Source organism: Moschus berezovskii, chromosome 15 (assembly GCF_049115385.1).
Source record: "Moschus berezovskii isolate FMDL1 chromosome 15, NW_MosBer_1.0, whole genome shotgun sequence".
Lineage (NCBI taxonomy): Eukaryota > Metazoa > Chordata > Mammalia > Artiodactyla > Moschidae > Moschus > Moschus berezovskii.
Window position 1 is genome coordinate 21081925 of NC_142474.1, and position 18674 is coordinate 21100598.

At 47.4% G+C, this 18674-nt stretch overlaps 1 protein-coding gene across 1 annotated transcript; it reads right to left on the reverse strand.

Annotated features, from left to right (window-relative positions):
- Positions 1-672: 672 nt before the first annotated feature.
- LOC148775363 (short palate, lung and nasal epithelium carcinoma-associated protein 2A-like) lies at positions 673-12934 on the reverse strand. Its single transcript, XM_088843632.1, has 8 exons — positions 12886-12934; positions 9128-9215; positions 7384-7491; positions 6237-6389; positions 3363-3429; positions 2452-2525; positions 2266-2309; positions 673-701 (listed from the first exon to the last, which is right to left on the reverse strand). The coding sequence occupies exons 1-8, from the start codon at positions 12932-12934 to the stop codon at positions 673-675; spliced, it is 612 nt and encodes a 203-aa protein (XP_088699758.1).
- Between the last annotated feature and the right edge of the window lie 5740 nt (positions 12935-18674).

Below are 18674 nucleotides of genomic sequence, written 5' to 3' on the forward strand. Positions count from 1 at the left end.
ACATGTTGCAGAGACAGAAGGGCCACGAGAAGACCTCATCAGTCCTGAGCAGAAGAGACCAAGGACAGGACAGTGGGACCTGCTGAGGCCCGAGGAGAGGGGGCTGAGTACTGGGAGATGGGATGTCAGCTCTCTGAGCCATCAGTCCCATAGATGCGGGTTTAAGTCCTAGTCCTGCCAGTGGCTACCCTGGAACTACCCTGCTACTTGATGAGTCACTTGTCCTCCATGAGCCTCAGTTTCCTAATCTGTACAATGGGAACAAGAGCGGTGTCTCCTGGCAGAAAGGTGCTGTCAGGAAGTCATGAGGTCAGGTGTGCTGGCGAAGACAACTCTCCAGCATGGTGGTGGAGTTAGCAGAAGCAGAGTGAGGCTGTCTCTACACGAGCTCAGGGCACTTTCTTGCCCATCCTGGTCCTCAGTTTTCATGTTTGTAAGACAAGGAGGTGGGGCTGGATAATCCCCAGATTCCCTTCCAGTGCTGGATTCAGGTCTCTGCTGCCCTGGTTTCCCATACTTCATCTTCCCTGAAATCCCAATGGAAGGAATGCAACGGACCACACAGGAGGTGCAGAAATGGCTTTTTATTGCTGGGGTGAAGGGTGACGAGCATAGGGTGTCCTGAACTTGAGGAGGAGTATCTGAGACGTGTCCTTTGACTGGGCTCAGTTGTCACTCCTGGGGGATGCTGGCAGCACTGACTGTCCCAGAGGGAGACGGTACAGAGATTCAGTCCCATCCCCGGGAACCAATCTGGAAGGAGACCCCAGTGTGATGCATGGACACCCCGGGGCTCTTACCAGCTCCTGAGTTCACCAGACATGGTTGCAGGAGTACTTCCCCTAAATCCTGTGAGCTCTGAGGCTCAGGGAGGGACTGGCACCAGTGGTTTGGGGTCTCCCTCTGCACCTGGCACTGAGCCCTCCTCATCCCCTCACCCCCAGCTCCTCACCTTAGCAACAATGGTTGATGTGAAAAGACTGATCAGGGCCCAGAGGAGAAAGGGTACAGGGCTCAGAATATGATCAGGATCATGGATCAGACTGAGATGTAGGTTGGGTCTCTATCTGTGACCAGTGCCAGGGCTCAGTCAACTACTGGGGTCAAAGCTCAGTCTGACTATTTTGGGCTCAGTTAAGGAGCAGAATGAGGTGCAGTCTGGGTGTGTGATTAAGGGTCTGGACTCGGTCTATGACCAAGATCTGGGCTCAGTCTGCCGCTAGAGAAAGAAGAGAAGCCAAGCTTGTTTCTGCTTCTCTTCTGGCCCCTGTGCGTGTGGGGGGGTCTCATCCTCTCTCAGCCCCGGGTCCTGAGCACAGCCCTCACCAGCAGATGGGCATCGCAGTCGTTTTCCTTCTCTGTGCTCTTCACTTTCCCTGTTGGGTTTCCTGAAGTTCATCTGAAAGAAGTAGCAGTTCTTAACTCCCGCTCTGGAGAGTTGGACAGAAGTCGGGCACCAGTGGCTGCCGTCCCCCCTCCAGCCGGGCAGCTGACAGCCATGGGCCTGTCACTCCATCTCTCCGTGCCCCCGTTAGTTCTTCTGAAAAATGGGTATGACGCCACTACTCACCCCACAGGATCCTTGCAAGGGTCAAAGGAAATGGTGCAGTGAAGCACGGAGTGATCGCTCTGGGACCGGGGCCTTTGACTATTTTCTAGAAGGACTGTCTTCAGGTCCCTGACACTGTTTCTCACCCTGCTTCTGCTACCCAGAGCCCCAGCAACCCCAGCCAGGCCAGAAACCCAGGTCAAGGAAAGTGCCCTGGGGCTGGAGGTAAAGCCACTGTTCCCCATAAGGAGGGAAAGGGAAGGGACATGTTTCTTAACAATGCCTACTGAATAGTAGGCTTTTTCTGCTTTTTCTTTAAAACCACTCATCAGCTCGGCAGCGTTTACAATCTCCTTTCATCTGGGAGGGACCCAAGACTCAGAGAGGTGGAGCCAGTTGATGACTCCACAGTTGCCAAGTAGCCAGTCCAGCATTTGAACCCAGATCTGGCCCGTCCTCTTTCTCACATCATTCTGGGCAGCAGGTTCCATCACTTTGACAGGAGGAGCAGTAGAAACTCTCAGAGGACCACAGAGGCCATCAGTCTGCAGGGACCACCCCCAGCCACACTCTCCAGACTTGCTCAGGGTGAAGGGTCCTCAGCCCTGCAGGGTCCCCTGACCAGACCTGCCAGTGCTGCAGGCATAAAGTGGCGTGCGCCCTGCTCTGAGGCTGCAGAGGGAGCCCCCTCCCCACTTCCCCAGGCTGTGACTTACCAATGAGCTTCTTAACATACTCCGCATCCAGGCTTTCAAGGAAACTGCGGATACTGGGCAAAGCTAAGGGTCACAAGGAGGTAACGAGAGACACACACACAGAGAAATGGAGAGAGGGAAGGAAGGAAAGAGGTCAGGAGGGAGGAGGGAGAGGGGAGAGGGAGAAGGAAGAGGACTGGTTATTACCTGATGTGAGCATACTGCCCGCCGCCCACAGAGATGCTCAGTACTGGGGCCTCAGGACTTCTGACCCTAGGATTCTAGAACAGTGGAAACTTAGAGGGTCCAAATCTGAGAGCCAGAGGACACTAGGATCCTAAAACCTCAGAACATTAGAATTCTAGAACCTTAAAGAATCAAGACTTTTAACATTCCAGAACGCTATGCCCTTAGAAACATTGACCTCTGGACTCTGAAACTTTATAGAGTTAAATGGGGCCCTGAGAACTATAGAGAAATGGTTTTCACAATTGTGTGTGCCTACAATTCCCTGAGAAGGTTTTTAAAATCCGAATTATTGAGCAGCAGGTCTGGAGTAGTACCTAAAAGTCTACATTTCTCATGAGTGTCCATGGGAGGTCAGTGCTACTGGTCTGAAGACCATACTTTGAGCATGACTCAAGTTCAGTAAATCACAGAACAACATGAAGCATTTTTCCTTTAATAAAGCCAGTTTCCCAGCCTCCTTCCAGAGTGACTAATATGGAACCTTTGGGATTTTGCGTACATGGTACATATGGCTTTTTAGATGAAACACATGAATCTGAAGTATTATATGTAGATTTTTTACTTTAAATGAATTAAATTTGTCTTTAATGAAGCAAAACATTATCTCAAAGACCTACTGGCAGTCCATGGGTATTATAAATGGTTCAAGTGTGGGATCCAGTGATTTCAGCTGATGTTGGGCCCCTGCACTTCCTCCCAGGTCAGGTTGAAAAAAGGCGGCAGGTAGCAACTCACAGCCCAAAGGGAAGTTAGCCCCCAGAAAGGGAAGTGTCCAGAGAGTGCAGCCTACCCTGGGAAAGTCACCCCTGTCCCCACCTGGCCTGGCTCTGCAACCCCAGGAGTGGAGCATTCACCTCACAGTGTGTTACCAGGGATAATACTTCATTCGTGAGGTTGATCGCAAATTCTACAACCTCGTTGAGCAGTTCAATGCACCTGGAAAAGAGAGGAAACAGATAAAGCTCGGTGAAGTTGGCAAAGCACCCAAGCAGGAGCAGTGGGAAGAGGGTGGAAGATGGTGGAGCACCTTGCAGTCAGGTGACTTGAGCCTCTTTCCAGGGCGATCATCACTTAGAACCCCATTGTTGACCAGCAGCCCACACCAATATCTCATGAGAGTCTCATCACAACCCTAAGACCTCATTCTTCCATCCATCCATCCATTCTTCCATCCATCCATTTAGTCATCCTTTCATTCATTTGTCAACACATATTTAGACAACACCAACTATGTTTGCAGCTATGAAATTAAAAGATGCTTACTCCTTGGAAGGAAAGTTATGACCAACCTAGATAGTATATTAAAAAGCAGAGACATTACTTTGCCAGCCAAGGTCCGTCTAGTCAAGGCTATGGTTTTTCCCGTGGTCATGTATGGATGTGAGAGTTGGACTGTGAAGAAAGCTGATCGCCGAAGAATTGATGCTTTTGAACTGTGGTGCTGGAGAAGACTCTTGAGAGTCCCTTGGACTGCAAGGAGATCCAACCAGTCCAATCTAAAGGAGATCAATCCTGGGTGTTCATTGGAAGGACTGATGCTAAAGCTGAAACTCCAATACTTTGGCCACCTCATGCAAAGAGTTGACTCACTGGAAAAGACTCTGATGCTGGGAGGGATTGGGGGCAGGAGGAGAAGGGGATGACAGAGGATGAGATGGCTGGATGGCATCACCGACCCGATGGACATGAGTTTGAATGAACTCTGGGATTTGGTGCTGGACAGGGAGGCCTGGCGTGCTGTGATTCATGGGGCTGCAGAGTCGGACACGACTGAGTGACTGAACTGAACTGAACTGATCTATGTGCCTGGAACCACGGCCGACTGGGGACACAGTGATGAACAAAGAACAAGCGGCTCCTAACGTGGTATCTAAAATATTGGCTAAATATTGGCTAAAAGGTTCATTTGGAGTTCTCTGTAACAGCTTATGGAAAAGTCCCAAAGACTTTTTGGCCAACCCAGTGTTAACACATATTCCTAAGCCTGGCTCCTTCCCACCTTAGGCTCTCAGCATAATTGTCACCTCCTCAGGGCAGCCCTCGTGACTGCTTGCCTAAGGGAGGGCTTTGTGTCATAGCACTAGGTTAGGTGTGCTGTTCTGCACAGGGATGATTGCAGTCTAACATTTCTTGCAGGCTCTTTACTGCTGGACTGAATGCTTGCCTGTCTGCTTTTCCCTCCAGAGACTAAGCCCCACAAGAGCAAGCTCCCTGCCCTCAGTCACCAGTAAATTCTCCAGAGTTCAGAAAGGTGTCTGTGGCCTGGAGCAGATGCTCCACACATTTTTGGCTGAGGGAGTAAATGAAGCAAACATACAAATGAATCCATAGTGACAACTTGTGACAGGTATTCAGAAGGGCAAGAGGAGAATCTTAAGCGAGAGAAGAGGAGGAACCTTGCTTTAGTTCCTAAATGAGGAGACAAACGTGGACATGGGATGCAGGAAAGGTGTCTCAGGTGCCTGAGCAGCCCGTGCACGGGGCATGAGTGGAAGGAGTTTGTCTGAGTCACAGAGCAAAAGCTAGCAGGTCTAGGGCAAAGTGGGCAAGGTGTGGATCCAGATCAGATAGAGCCAGATGGCCCTCAGAGGGCCTGAGATTCCACCTAAAGTGGACGGAAAAGCCACCAGTGTTTGGAGCAACAGAGTGGGATGCCTTTTGACAGATACAGACGCTGAGACCCAGAAGGCAGGATGATACCCTGGCGCTATAGGCTAGGCAGCGTCCAGCATGGCTCAGGCATTTGGACTTACAGCTGTCTTTCCAAGTGATGGTAGGCTGCAGAGCCCATCTTTATTTTGGGGAGTGTCTAGGCAGCCTGTGGTCAGATCCCTTGTTGAGGCAGGATTCACGGACCTCTGCTCATGGCTCAGCCTTGTTCCTTGCCAAGGCCAACCTTCCCCAACCTTCAGCTTCCAGACCTTTTCTCCTCTCCCAGCCGTGACCAGGATCAGCTTTCTCCTTCCATCCCCTTCCCTAAGCTAAAAATGCTCTTTGAAGCAGAGTGTTTAAGATGTAGATTTGGTGGGTTACCAGAGATCAGTGATGTAGATAGAGATGTTTAAGTTTTCAAGATCTCATTTTGAGAATTTCTCAGTGGGAAGAGGATGATTTGAGGATAATCTGAAATTATAGCCCATGGTAAGGATTTACTATTCCTCTTGGCCCTCCTAACTAGAGGCAAGAAGGTAAACACAGTGAATTAGTATTACTATCATTATTATTGTTGAGGGACATTGTGTAATATGAGAAGGGTCAGTACCTTGAGTAGACATAACAATGTTAAATGTGCAGGCATCTAACAACAGAGTTTTAAAAAGCATGAAGTAAAGACACATGAAGTTGAAGTGGAGACAGCAATTCACAGTTATGGTTGGAGAGGTCAACACTCCTATATCAGTAAGGGGAAAAACCAAGAGACGGAAAGTCAGCGTGGATGTTATCATTACCTGAGAGCTTAGTCTGTCCCAGGCTGTATGCGAAACACTTGATTTTCTCATTTGGCCAACACAGGAGGCTATGAATTAGGTATTATTACCATCCTCTGTTTACAGATGTGAAAACAGAAGCTTCTAGAGTCTACATTGATTACAAAACCACAAGTTAGTGGCAAAGTGAGCTTGACTTCAGAATCTGATCTCTTCTTTACCATACTCTGCTCCCTCCTGGGTAAGGAGGAGGGCTAAAATTTTGGGATCCAACTCCTCCGAGATCACCGCTCTGCTAAGATGTGTGGACCTGACCTGCCCGGCACGGTGAGGGAGATGCTGTGTTGATCGTTCCTGCGTTCATCCACGACCACCTCAGAGACACCACGGTCTCTATCCGTTTCAACGCTGACGCTATATCTGGGGACCCAGTTGAAGGCCAAGCCGACAAACTCACCCAACACAGGGCTGCAGAGAAACAGGTTCACAGTTAACAGAGTTGGAGAAGTCTCTTCACATTGCCCGCTTTAGTCTTTCTCTTGTGTGGGCATTATATGGATGTCTATGAACGAGGCCAGGGAAGCCTGGCGTGCTGCAGTCTGCAGCTGCAAAGAGTCGTACAGAACTTAGTGACTGAACAACAAATGGACAATGTCAACACTGTCTGTATTCTTTATGGACGCTATATTCTTACATTAGGAGTTTCTTCTCCTGAACACAAGGGTTTGGCTCATGTGACATTTCTATGGAGTACCACTCTGATGATTAAAATAAAAATGAGCTAACATTTCTTAAGCAAAATGCTACATTAGAAATTTCAAAAAAAGTATTTTACCTGGATTAATCCATTGAATCTCAATAGCAACACCATGAGAGAATATTGTCATCTCTGTTTTCTGGATGAGGAAACATGGCATAGAGAAGTTATATAACTCTCTCACGATCTCATAAACAATGAATGAGGAAGTCATATGCACTTTAATTTATAAAGACTCCCACACATCCTCATTTTACGATCTCTTTGTATCTTCAAAGAAATTAAAATACTTAGATATTATATTTTCCATACAATTTTCACATGGTCTTCATTACATACTGTACACTACTATATGGCCCATACTTGTCACTTCCATTTAAAGAGAATCTTGAGAGAGGAAATGATGCTGGAGGAAACTTTACCAAAGAGTTATAAATGTTCATGTTTTCTCAAGTTTTATAATTAGATAAGTGTTATGATTTTAGAAATGTATTTCATGTAGGATTTTTTAAAAAAGAGATTTGATTACGGATGATGTTTCTTAGAACATTATAAAGGTTCAGATTTCGGAGTTGCAAAGGCCTCGTTATTTTATAGATTGGGAGACTAAGGCAGCAGTGTGGAAAAGTGCCTGATTTCAGATTGGAGAATTACTGGCCATACAACACTGCCTCGCCCAAACCTCAGATTCTAATTCATACTCACAGGGTCACGTTGACTTCAGCAGTGATGGGGACCCTCACGTTAATGCCTTTGCCATCAGGAGTCACTTTGAATGTGATATCCAGGTTGTGCAGGTGACTGATATTCACCCTGTGTAAAAACCACCATTCACCCTTATCATTCCTCTTGGCAGGCACTGCTGGGCTCTTCTCTATGCCAGAGTTGTGCTGAGCAATTGAGCCTCGTGGACCTTGCCTGCTTTGGTCTCATGAGAGCCATGCTCAGGGGTTGGATTCTCTCCACTGGATGGCATGGCAGACTGAGGATCAGACAGCTGTGATTTCCCTCAAGACTCCAAAGGTGAATATTTGCGAGAGCCAGCATTTTTTTTTTTAATGGAAATACAGTTGATTTGGGCTTCCCAGGTGGCACTGGTGGTAAAGAACCCGTCTGCCAACGCAGGAGACATAAGAGAAGTGGGTTTGATCTTTGGGTTGGGAAGATGCCTTGGAGGAGGGCATGGCAACCCACTCCAGTGTTCTGACATGGAGAATCCATGGGCAGGAGACTGGCAGGCTACAGTCCATTGTGTTGAAAGCAGGACAGGACTGAGTGACTGATCATGCACACGTGCATGGTTGCTTTACAAGGTTGTGTTAGCTTCAGGCGTGCAGTAAAAAGGTTCAGATATATAGATATAGATGTAGGTATAGATATACAGATACAGAGGTATTTTTATTTCAAATTCTTTCATTTATGGGTTATTACAAAATATCGAGCATAGTTCCATGTGCTATATAGTAGGCCCATGTTGGCAGTCTATTTTATATATATCGTTGTGAATATATTAATGCCAAACTTCTATTTATCCCCCATACTGCTTTCCTGTTAGGTAACAATGAATTTGCTTTTTACATCCATAAGTCTGTTTCTGTTTTGCATTAGTTCATTTGTTTTATATTTTAGATTCCACATATAAATAGTATAATATGATATTTGCTTCCTACTTTCTTCTACTTTCTTGACTTAGTACGCTTATCTCTACATCCATCCATGTGGCTGCAGATGGGATTATTTCATTCTGTTTTATGCAGAGCAAGAATTTGAACCCAGAACTTCTTGACTCCCAGACTTCACGTGTGGAGCCACCTAATGTGGTGTGAACTCTAGTTTTCTCTCTCCTGAGGCCATTCAGACTTTTATACTCAGGTTTTTTAGGGAAGAAACATCTTATTCCTTTGGGATGGGCCTTTCAGTTCAGTTCAGTTCAGTTCAGTCGCTCAGTCGTGTCCGACTCTCCGCGACCCCATGAATCACAGCACGCCAGGCCTCCCTGTCCATCACCAACTCCCGAAGTTCACTCAAACTCATGTCCACAGAGTTGGTGATGCCATCCAGCCATCTCATTCTCTGTTGTGGCCTTCTCCTCCCGCCCCCAACCTTTCCCAGCATCAGAGTCTTTTCCAGTGAGTCAACTCATCGCATGAGGTGGCCAAAGTATTGAAGTTTCAGCTTTAGCATCAGTCCTTCGGCACAAGCAAATAGGTAGCAGTAAAGGTGAAGAGAACCTTCATTCTGACCCTGAAATCATAGAAGGAAAAAGCCCCAACTCATGAGATACCAGACAGGCCCTGCAGCCCTGATTAATTTTCCCAGGCTCTGGCAGAGTTGGCCTCACTTCTGCCCTGCAAGAACACACAAGGTTCATTCATCTTTATTTCTTTGATATTAAACTTACGTCCCCAAAGAGATGTATTAAAATCTTCAACATGAAGCATCAACTCACCCTGTAAGCCTGTTCACTACTTGAAAAATTCCAGAAACGAGTTGTTTCAACAAGTTCTCTGCTTCCTGGACCTTCTCCTGGAACTCCTCTGAAGTATTGGTTTCCTGGAGAGTCTTCAAAAACAGCCTTCAGTTTCTGAAAGATAGCTGCAAAAACAGTCTCCATTTAGTGTGGTGCACAACTTAGGAAGCAGCTCCTAGGCACACGGTTCTTGATGAGGCTATTTGCCTATGCTATTTCACTTCATCTTTATGGCACCTCCATAAAGTAGCTATTACTATTATTTCTCCTTTCAAATGAGGACGCAAAGGGTCAAATGATTAAGAAATGGGCCAAAGTCACACAGCTAGGAGGCCTTGTTCCTTGTATGCTGCCTTCACGCTAATATATATCCATCATTCATCAACAAAGCAATCAGTCCACTGAGAAGGCAATAGATATTGATTACACATCAGTTTCTAATAGAGAAGCATTAATGAGTTGCTCACATAAACAAAATAAACTTAGAAAAAAATAAGAAAAGGAAAATCTAGAATCAAAGGGAACATAAAACTCCAAATCATTACAGTGGCAGGTAGGAGTCTCTGGATATTGTATCTTTGCAGCAGGCCTAGAAAGCAGTACTTCATTTAGGAGCAGGAGGACAAAGTGACTTAATGGGGTTTCTTTCAGAGAAAAGAGGGATTTGATAGAGGAAGTGACATGGCAGATGTAGAATGGCACCTGTGGAAAGAGTTCAGAATATACATGTAGAAAATAATTCAAATGAGAAACTACAGGGTGACAGCTAGCTCACGGGAAAACAAAAAACTACAAGAAAAGATACATAACAATAGTAGCGCAACGTGGCTCTGCCATGGACAATATCTACCTAATTAGAACAATGAAAACAGAGATGGAAACTACAGCTGGTCATGTAACTTACTAGGTGACCTGAATTCAAGCACGTGTGCTTCTGAGCTGTTTCACCAGCAATGATATTGGAAAGTGGGTCCCTTCTGTATCTTTAAGGTTGCCTAAGCCCTGGAAAGGTTTGAAGTGCAGTCATTTATGGAAATTAGTTTCTCCTATAAAGCACATTTGTCAGTGTGCTGGTAATGTTTCCAGAAAATGAAAAGAAGGCCAAGTTCTTTCAAGGAATCTGAATTACAAGGTGATATGATTAACTAGAAAGGTAGGTAATTTTAAAGCTACCTAGGCTAGGTGGGAATCCTTTTCCAATTAGTCAATACAAATTCCTAAGAAAATTGAATGACCCAACAGAAAAATATGCTACTAATTTAAATAAGATATTTAAGTTAACTTACATAAATGGATAATAAAATATCAATAAATGAGTGAATGTCCTAATTAAACAAATGCTGAAGTGATTTATAACCCAGTCATCTGTGAGACTGGCAAAACAATCCGTTGTCCGGACAAGTATTGTCAAAGAAGTAGGAAAAAAGGTACTCTCACACTCTATTGGACGAAATTTTAACATAGGGGATTATTTGTCAATGTCTGCTATAATTTACATCGTGCATACCATTTGAACTTATAAAATGTCACTTTTAGGAATTTATCCTATGAATATATTAGAAAAGTTAACCATGATATAAGGTGAAAAGTTAAACACAGTTAAGTATTGCTTGTTTCTAGAAAAATAATAAATAAATAAATGAACCATGAGCCAATTAGCCACCTGTCAGTAAACCACCCATGAGGAGCAGCCCCTGCTGGCAGCCTTTGCTGACACAGGCATAGGATGTAGGTGGCAAGCTCCCAGGTGTCACAGATCATCTGTTATTGACTCACTTTCAAGTGTACTGTCAAAAGTGTCAGGTCCTTTCTCAAGACCAGATTTCAGCTTCCTCAGAACATCCCTGCCAAGATTGTCAAGAGGAGATGCTGAGGTCCCAGCGAGCAGGCTGCACAAGAGAACAAGTTTCCAAAGCTGAAACATCTTGTCCTGACACCTGGACAGTCACGGGAGGAACAGGAGTGAGAATTTTCCAGAGGGAAACAGGATCTTGGAAGAGCACCTATCACTCTTACCCTCAACAGACCTTGAAGATAGACGTGGTTACCTCCTCTCTTCCAGACGGGCAGTTCAGGTCAGAAAACTAGAGCAACTTGCCCAGAGATGCACAGCCAATGAGTGGAGGAGCTACTGTCTGAAAAGTCATGCTTGACTCCAGGTCAGTGCTCTTTACTAGAGGTCCTTTGCACATGGTTGTCTCTCTGCCGGGATCATTTCCCTCTTCTTTTCATTTTTACTTGAGTCACTTCCTACTGACTCTCTAGCTTTAGTATTACATCTTGATGTCTATGAAGCCCACTCTAGGTGACTCCCCAAGGTCTAGGTTAGAGGGTCCGCTGGTGGAGTGGAGATGGTGATCCTGATGCCCCTGGGTACCTATTAGTGACAACTTGGCTGCCTTTTGTAACAAGCTGTGCAACAATTAGAAGAGGGATTGTGACTTGTTTCACTGTTGAATTCATACACATAGCAAAAAACAAAACAAAACCCTGCTCCTAGTAGAGCACAATAAAATGGTTTGCTGAATAAAAGTGTGAGCAAATAAATGGACACCACATCATGACCCTGCATAGCTCATCAGTTTGACTCTTCTCCTAATAAAAGCTATTTCTCAATTTACTCTATTCAAAATAGTAACTAACTGGATTACTCCATCCCTCTCCCTCTTGCCCCCAAAGCCTTCAGAAGGTCTCCATGAGAAGTGACATTAAGGGGGAAGCCCACCATTCATAGGCTATGAGAAAAATACTTACAAAATCCTTGCTGTCTTGTACAGTCTCCTGAATTCTGCTGGGTGGTGATGGCCCTTCTACGATGGTGATGGAGTGGGAGCCTGTCCCCGGAAACAAGCCCTGGGTCCAGAGCCGTCCAAGAGGACTCGAATGAAAATAAGCCCTGTCCAGAGAGAACACAGAGGTTTCCAAAGCAACGGTCACCCAGGATGCTTGATTTGAAATGGATGGATACGGAGAGGACTTTGTGCCAAACTAAGAGCAGGTTCTCATGGAGCCTCCAACTGCTAAGATGGTGGCCATGAGGATGCGGGGCTGGGATAAAGACTGAGAATGGATGAATTGGAGACTATTGTGGTAAAAGGACCCATAGTGATCACCCAGGCTAATTCTGTCATGATTTGGAAACTCAGGCTCAGAGAGGGGAAGCAACCAGTTTGAAGTCACCCACTTACACAGGGACAGTGATGGGGCTAGTATTGTGGGCTTATAGAGTCAGAGTCTGTGTCCAGTGATGTCATTTTTTCCAAACCTTCTCTTGTGTCTGAGTGCGCTCTCCAACATCCCTCAAGGTGGAATCAGCCTCAGGGTAAATATTTGCAGTGATGCATTTTCTGGACCACCCTCCCTCTTTGGGCTACTCTATTTAGTCGGTAGAGTTGCTTCTGTGAGTGAACAAGATCTGCCTCCATATATACCCTCATATATGCTGTATCCCTGTGTATGGTTGCCCTCCGACTTCTCTGCTGTCAATGAGTTAGCCAGAGGTTGAAGCTCTCAGCTTCAAAACAACATCCCCATCATGGCCGCTGTGTCATCTGCTCACTGACCCTTCAAACCCATCTACCTCTCTTTCCATGGTCCCTGCTCTTCCTTCTGTTCCATAAACACGCTAGCCTCTTTGCTGCCTTAGGTCTCTGCACAGACCATTCTCTCTTCCCTAAACTTTCCTCTCCAGCTGTCTGTGGTCTCAACATCACCTCACAACCTCCATGAATGCTCACCTGAAGTGGTCCCTCCGTTCTTCCTTGAGCTCAGCTCAAAGAACACCATGCCTGTGATCCAGCTGTTCTCACCACCCCACAAGATGCATTAAGTACGTTTGAAAGTATAGATGCCTGAACCCCTCCCTAGATACTCAGGGTCAGGGGCTTCAGGGTGGATGGTTAGAAATGGAAAGAACTGGACTGGTGGCTCAAAGGTACTTTCTACCTTGAGTTCTAAGAACTGTGACACCAATGTCATCCCTTGGAACCACTACTCTGCCTAAATATGACCCTCACAAACCTAGATGCTTATCTTGCTTTATCTTGTTTCATCTAGTCAAGAGCCAGGCAGGGGTGTTATCGCCCCATTTCCTGGCTGGGGAACATGAGGCTCAGAAGGGCAGGATGACTCGCTCAAGGTCACACAGATGGGAAGGGGCAGAGCTGGGGAGTGCACCCCTTTCTGCATCCTCTCCCATGGAGATCGGCTGTTCCAACTCTCAGCCTCTGGGGGCAGCAGCGAGTCACATTCTTTGGTCAAAGTGCTCAACACCCAGTAGGTGCAGGCAAGTACCTGCCCTGGGCCTGGCACTGCAGGTCGTCTTTCACCATTGGTGCTCACAACTACCCCACGAGGAGAAAATTGAAGGTGAGGAAATTGAAGTTCAGGGAAGGAGGGTGACTCTCCCAGGTCTCATAAGGACAGGAACCAGTACTTGCATACCCAGGGAAGGATCTTTCACCCAGCTCACAAGGCCAGTTGATGGAGCCGGAGAGTTTTGGTCTTGAATTATTTATTCTTGACCTCGGTTGTTTGAGTTGGTTGTAATGCCTGGTGCATTGGGCGTATGTCAACTTGGAATACATGGTCCAGGAAGCCCAGATGGGTGCCCACTTGGCATCAGGCTGGGAGCACCGGTAGAGAGCTCCAGGTCACCCAGCGTCAGTCTCCTCCGTTTACCCATCTGCCTCTCAGCAAGGACCTGCAGCCCAATCTTTGACATGAATGCAGCCAGGAGAAAGTAGGGATACAGCCAGAGTTTGGGGAGCTAGTTTTCCTCATGCTTACTGTGGTCCCCTCACCAGAGCACAGCCCAAGTGCCCAAGCCTGGACCTGGGGCATGGAGGACCGCACCCAGCAGAGCCTTGGACCCGTCAGCAGACTAACCTCCCGGGCTGTGTCCAGTTCTGCAAACATCAGACATCCCTTTTCTCCTGCCTGTGGGCACAGAACTGAGGGCTGTGCTGAAATCTTGTGAAGAAAGTTTCACCCGCCTCAGGAACATAGCTCAGGAGCCTGAGTGTGATGTAATGAGCTAGGACCTGGCATTGGCCCCAGGCTTCACCTGTCTCACTGTAAAATGGGCAAACAAACCTGTGCTTGCATCCTGGTGGCAAAGTGGAAGTTAAAAGCATACCAAAGGGGTGGCGCTCATACCCTGGCTTAAGTGTTAGGGAAGCTGCGTTTGAATCCTCTCTCTTCTGTTACTGGTTGTACAGCCTGGACAAGGACCTTCATCTCCCTGAGCGTCAGGTCCCCTGTGTGTGAAATGAGTCTAAAGATGGGATTCTCCTCCAGGTGTGCGGTGAGGATGTGGTGGGATAATGTGTATGAAGGGCTGAGCATGAAGTAGGTCCCTGATATGCAGTAACACCAGTGCTGAAATGATGATGACAGCTGTTTCTGTTGTCAGGCCATTTCACTCCCTCCACCTCCGGCCTCCCGTCGATACGTGGTCCCACCCCAGAGGGTTATTGAGAGGACCAAGTGAGAAGATAACACATCCGATATGCTTAGTGCTTAATCAATGGCTGTTGCATTTCTCACTTTTGTGCAGCAAAGACTGAATGAGATAAAATGGCTCAGCTCTCCAGTATGCGGTGTCCACAAACTCTGACACTCAGCAAATACACATTACAGCCTGAAGATGCATTTTCCTTATTGCTGGTTAATTAGGCTGTACACGTTTAGACATCCATTTATTTTATTTATAACAGCACAATCCTCTTAGAGTCAGCCTTGGGGGCCCATCCCAGACTTTTCCACTGTTGGTTGTGTGACAGCAGGCAAGGGCCCTAACTTGTTTGAGCTTTGTTTGTTTGTTTGTTTCTTTTCAACATGAAACCAGAATTAGAATGTCCTAGAACCAACCTAGCTAGTGTATTAAAAAGCAGAGACATTACTTTGCCAACAAAGGTCCGTCTAGTCAAGGCTATGGTTTTTCCAGTGCTCATGTATGGATGTGAGTGTTGGACTGTGAAGAAAGCTGATCGCTGAAGAATTGATGCTTTTGAACTGTGGTGCTGGAGAAGACTCTTGAGAGTCCCTTGGACTGCAGGGAGATCCAACCAGTCCATCCTAAAGGTGTTCATTGGAAGGACTGATGCTAAAGCTGAAACTCCAATACTTTGGCTACCTCGTGTGATGAGTTGACTCACTGGAAAAGACTCTGATGCTGGGAGGGATTGGGGGCAGAAGGAGAAGGGGACGACAGAGAATGAAATGGCTGGATGGCTTCACTGACTCGAAGGACATAAGTTTGAGTGAACTCTGGGAGTTGGTGCTGGACAGGGAGGCCTGGCGTGCTGTGATTCATGGGGTCGCAAAGAGTCGGACACGACTGAGTGACTGAACTGAGCTGAACTGAACTGAGGACATTCTAGTTACCTTAGAAGAGCTGCTCGGGGAAAGAACTGAGGAAATGTCAGTAGAGATCCCACCTAACCTTGACTGGATAAGGTGGTCCATGAATGATAGCGATCATTTTCATTACTATTACTGCAATAAAGAGTACTGAGTCATGATCAAAGACAAATTTAGGAGCCTAGAAAAATAGGGAGGGTGACAAGGGGCAGAGTGTGCAGTTCTTGAAAGTGTGATGGGGCAGGGTTCATCTGCCTTGTGAGCTTTCCTTCTCACAGACTCAGCTAACTCACCTGTAAACTGGGCACAATGGGTGTCCCTACATCACTGAACTGGTCTGAAGCATGTACAAGTTAACATGTATAAACCCGGATACAGGGCCCCTAAAAATGTGTTCTCCTCACTCTTCTACTGGAGTGGGAGCCCCAGGAGGCAGGGATCTTGTCTATTTTGTTACCTGATGTGTCCCCTATGTCATAACAATCCCTTGTGATCATAGCTATACATATTCCCTGACGTGTTGTTGCTGTATTATAACACACAGATCAGGGACCCTGCCCATGGGTGACTTGCCTGGGAGAGAGCCATGTTGCTCTGTTTTCAAGTACTTTCCAGGCACATCTGCCTCTCCCCAAACACTGGCAAGTTTTGCTGCATTAAGACCCACCCCTCCTTTGTCTCTCCCTCCCTGTTCAGGTGACCACAGGTGTGTGTAGTGGCTGAGCATGTGGGCTTGGCGGCTTGAGGTTTCTCCCCTGCACACATTGCTCCAGCTGGTGGGGATGTAGTCAGTAGCCCCCAGATGTTCCTGACCACCTCAAAGCCCTGAGGGTTCAGCTGCGTAACAGGAAACTTCTGTTCATTTTCTGTTAAAGGGAATGGAGACCTTGGAGATAATGAACATCTTACTCAGAGTCACAAAGCAGGTTATAAACTGAGCCAACACTGGAACCCACATCAGGGTCCTTCTCCACCTCACAGCACTAGGAAGGTCTCACGGTCCCACCCGCCATGAACTGGTGGTGTCCACATGCCCGTCACTGGTCGGAGGGACCATTAGAGATGGCCTGGTCCTGCCCTGGCGAGCATGCAGTCATTCCACTCTTCCCTCTGAACTTGTGGCAGACATCACTAATCAATCCTGCCCTCCAAGCCCAGGAGTGCCTGGGAGGGCTTCTCTGCGGAAAGCTCCATCCAGACCCTACAATCAGTGAGGTATACTAGACCATATTTCTTGGAGACTCTAAAATGGTCCTGGATGGGAAGATGAGGCTTAGTGAGGAACCACACTTCCCAAAGACTATAGACCCATCACCATGGGAGTCAGAATTTGCAGACAGAGGTCTACCGGAAGTCTGACCCATCTAGCTCATGCTGTCTTTATAGCACACAAAATAGGAAGTGTAGCTGTCATTGATTCAGCGTAAAGCACATGGGATGTTTAATCTCCTCACTTCATTCTCTCCGTCACCCTTGCAGTGGGGTCATGTAAAGAGCGGAGACCTGAGGTGGAGGGAAGGAAGTGACCAGACCAGGAACAATCATAACCATCATCAGCACTGTTGTAACTGTGTATCAGGGGCGTATACACATGATCCCGCCGCATCTCCACAGCACACTCGGAGGAGAATCCCAAGTGCGGGAGTGCTAAGTTGCTTCAGTCGTGTCCAACTCTGGTGACCCTAAGGCGTGTAGCCCTCCAGTCTCTTCTTTCCATGGGGTTCTCCAGGCAAGAATACTGGAGTGGGTTTCCATGCTGTCCACAAAGTAATCACCCCAACATAGGGATCAAACCCAAATCTCTTATGTCTCCTGCACTGCCAGGCAGGTTCTTTACCACTAATGCTTCCTGGGAAGACTGGAGAGGCCCACACTCAATCTCATTTCACCAAGAAGGGACCTGAGACTCAGGGAGATGGGTCCCTTGTCCAGGCCAGCAATAGAAAAAGAGAGGATTCGATGCCAGTCTTCCGGAGCCTGGAGCTGAGTTCTCAGCACCACATCCTTTGTACCCTTTTTGCCATGGTGATGCAGGTACCAGGTTTTTTAGCCATTTTACGATGGGGCAGCTAAGGCCTGGGGCCAATATTGGGTCTGAATTCACTACATCACTCTCCAATCCCTGGGCTGTGATCCTGAGACCAAAAATTTTCTTCCTAAGTTTTCCCACAGCCCTAACCTCTATCCCCACACGAAGGGAAGGAGAACCTCTGATATTTGCAGAACTGGGCACAGACAGTGGGGAGGGTGGTCTGCTGATGGGTCCGAGCCTCTGCGGGATGGAGTCCTCCATGTCCCAGCCCCAGGCTAGTGCACCTGGCTGCCAGCATCTCCCTGTGCTGTGCTCTGAAGCTGGGACCACCATCAGGGTGATGAAAGCAGATTCCTCAAGCCTCCAGCCCTACCCGTACTTTGTCCTGGCTGCATTCATCCTTTTCCTACTGACGCAGGTTGGGACTCGAGGAGACCGACCCTGAATGGCCTGGAGCTCTGTACCAGTGCTCCCAGCCTGATGCCAACTGGGCACTCCTCTGTGCCTCCTTGACCAGGTGTTCCGGGTTGACAGGGGCCCAACGCATCAGGCATAACAACCAACTCAAACAACAGAGGTCAAGGAATAAACAGGGAATTCAAGCCTAGGACTCTCCTGCCCACCAGCTGGCCTCGATGTAATCTGAGTGAAAGGTCCTTCCCTTTGGACGCAAATGCTGGCCCCTGTCCTTGTGAGACCTGGGCCAATCACCTGCCTTTCCTGAACCTCAGTACCCTTAACTGGAAAAGGGTATTTTCCCTGCTTCCTTAGTAGTTTGTCATGAGCAACAATGGTGAAAGTGTACCCTAAGTGCCAAGCCCTGAACCAGTCACTTGCTTTCCCCTCTTGGGTGCAGGACTGTGACTCACGGTTGCCTCATCGGCTGTGATCTCAATGAGAGAAGAAGCAGAACTGGGAGACTCTCCAGCTCTGCCCCTTTCTATCTTTTGACCTTGACCAAGTCATCCTCCCCTTCTGAGCAACACAAACGCCTCAGGGCAGTCACACCCCCTGCCTGGTTCCTGTTGAGATGAAGCAGGATTAGCAGGTAGGGTTGGCAGGGTCTTGTCTAGGCAGAGCTGGGGGTGCAGAGGAAGGGGGGGTGGGGTGGGGTGGGGTCAGTCACATCTC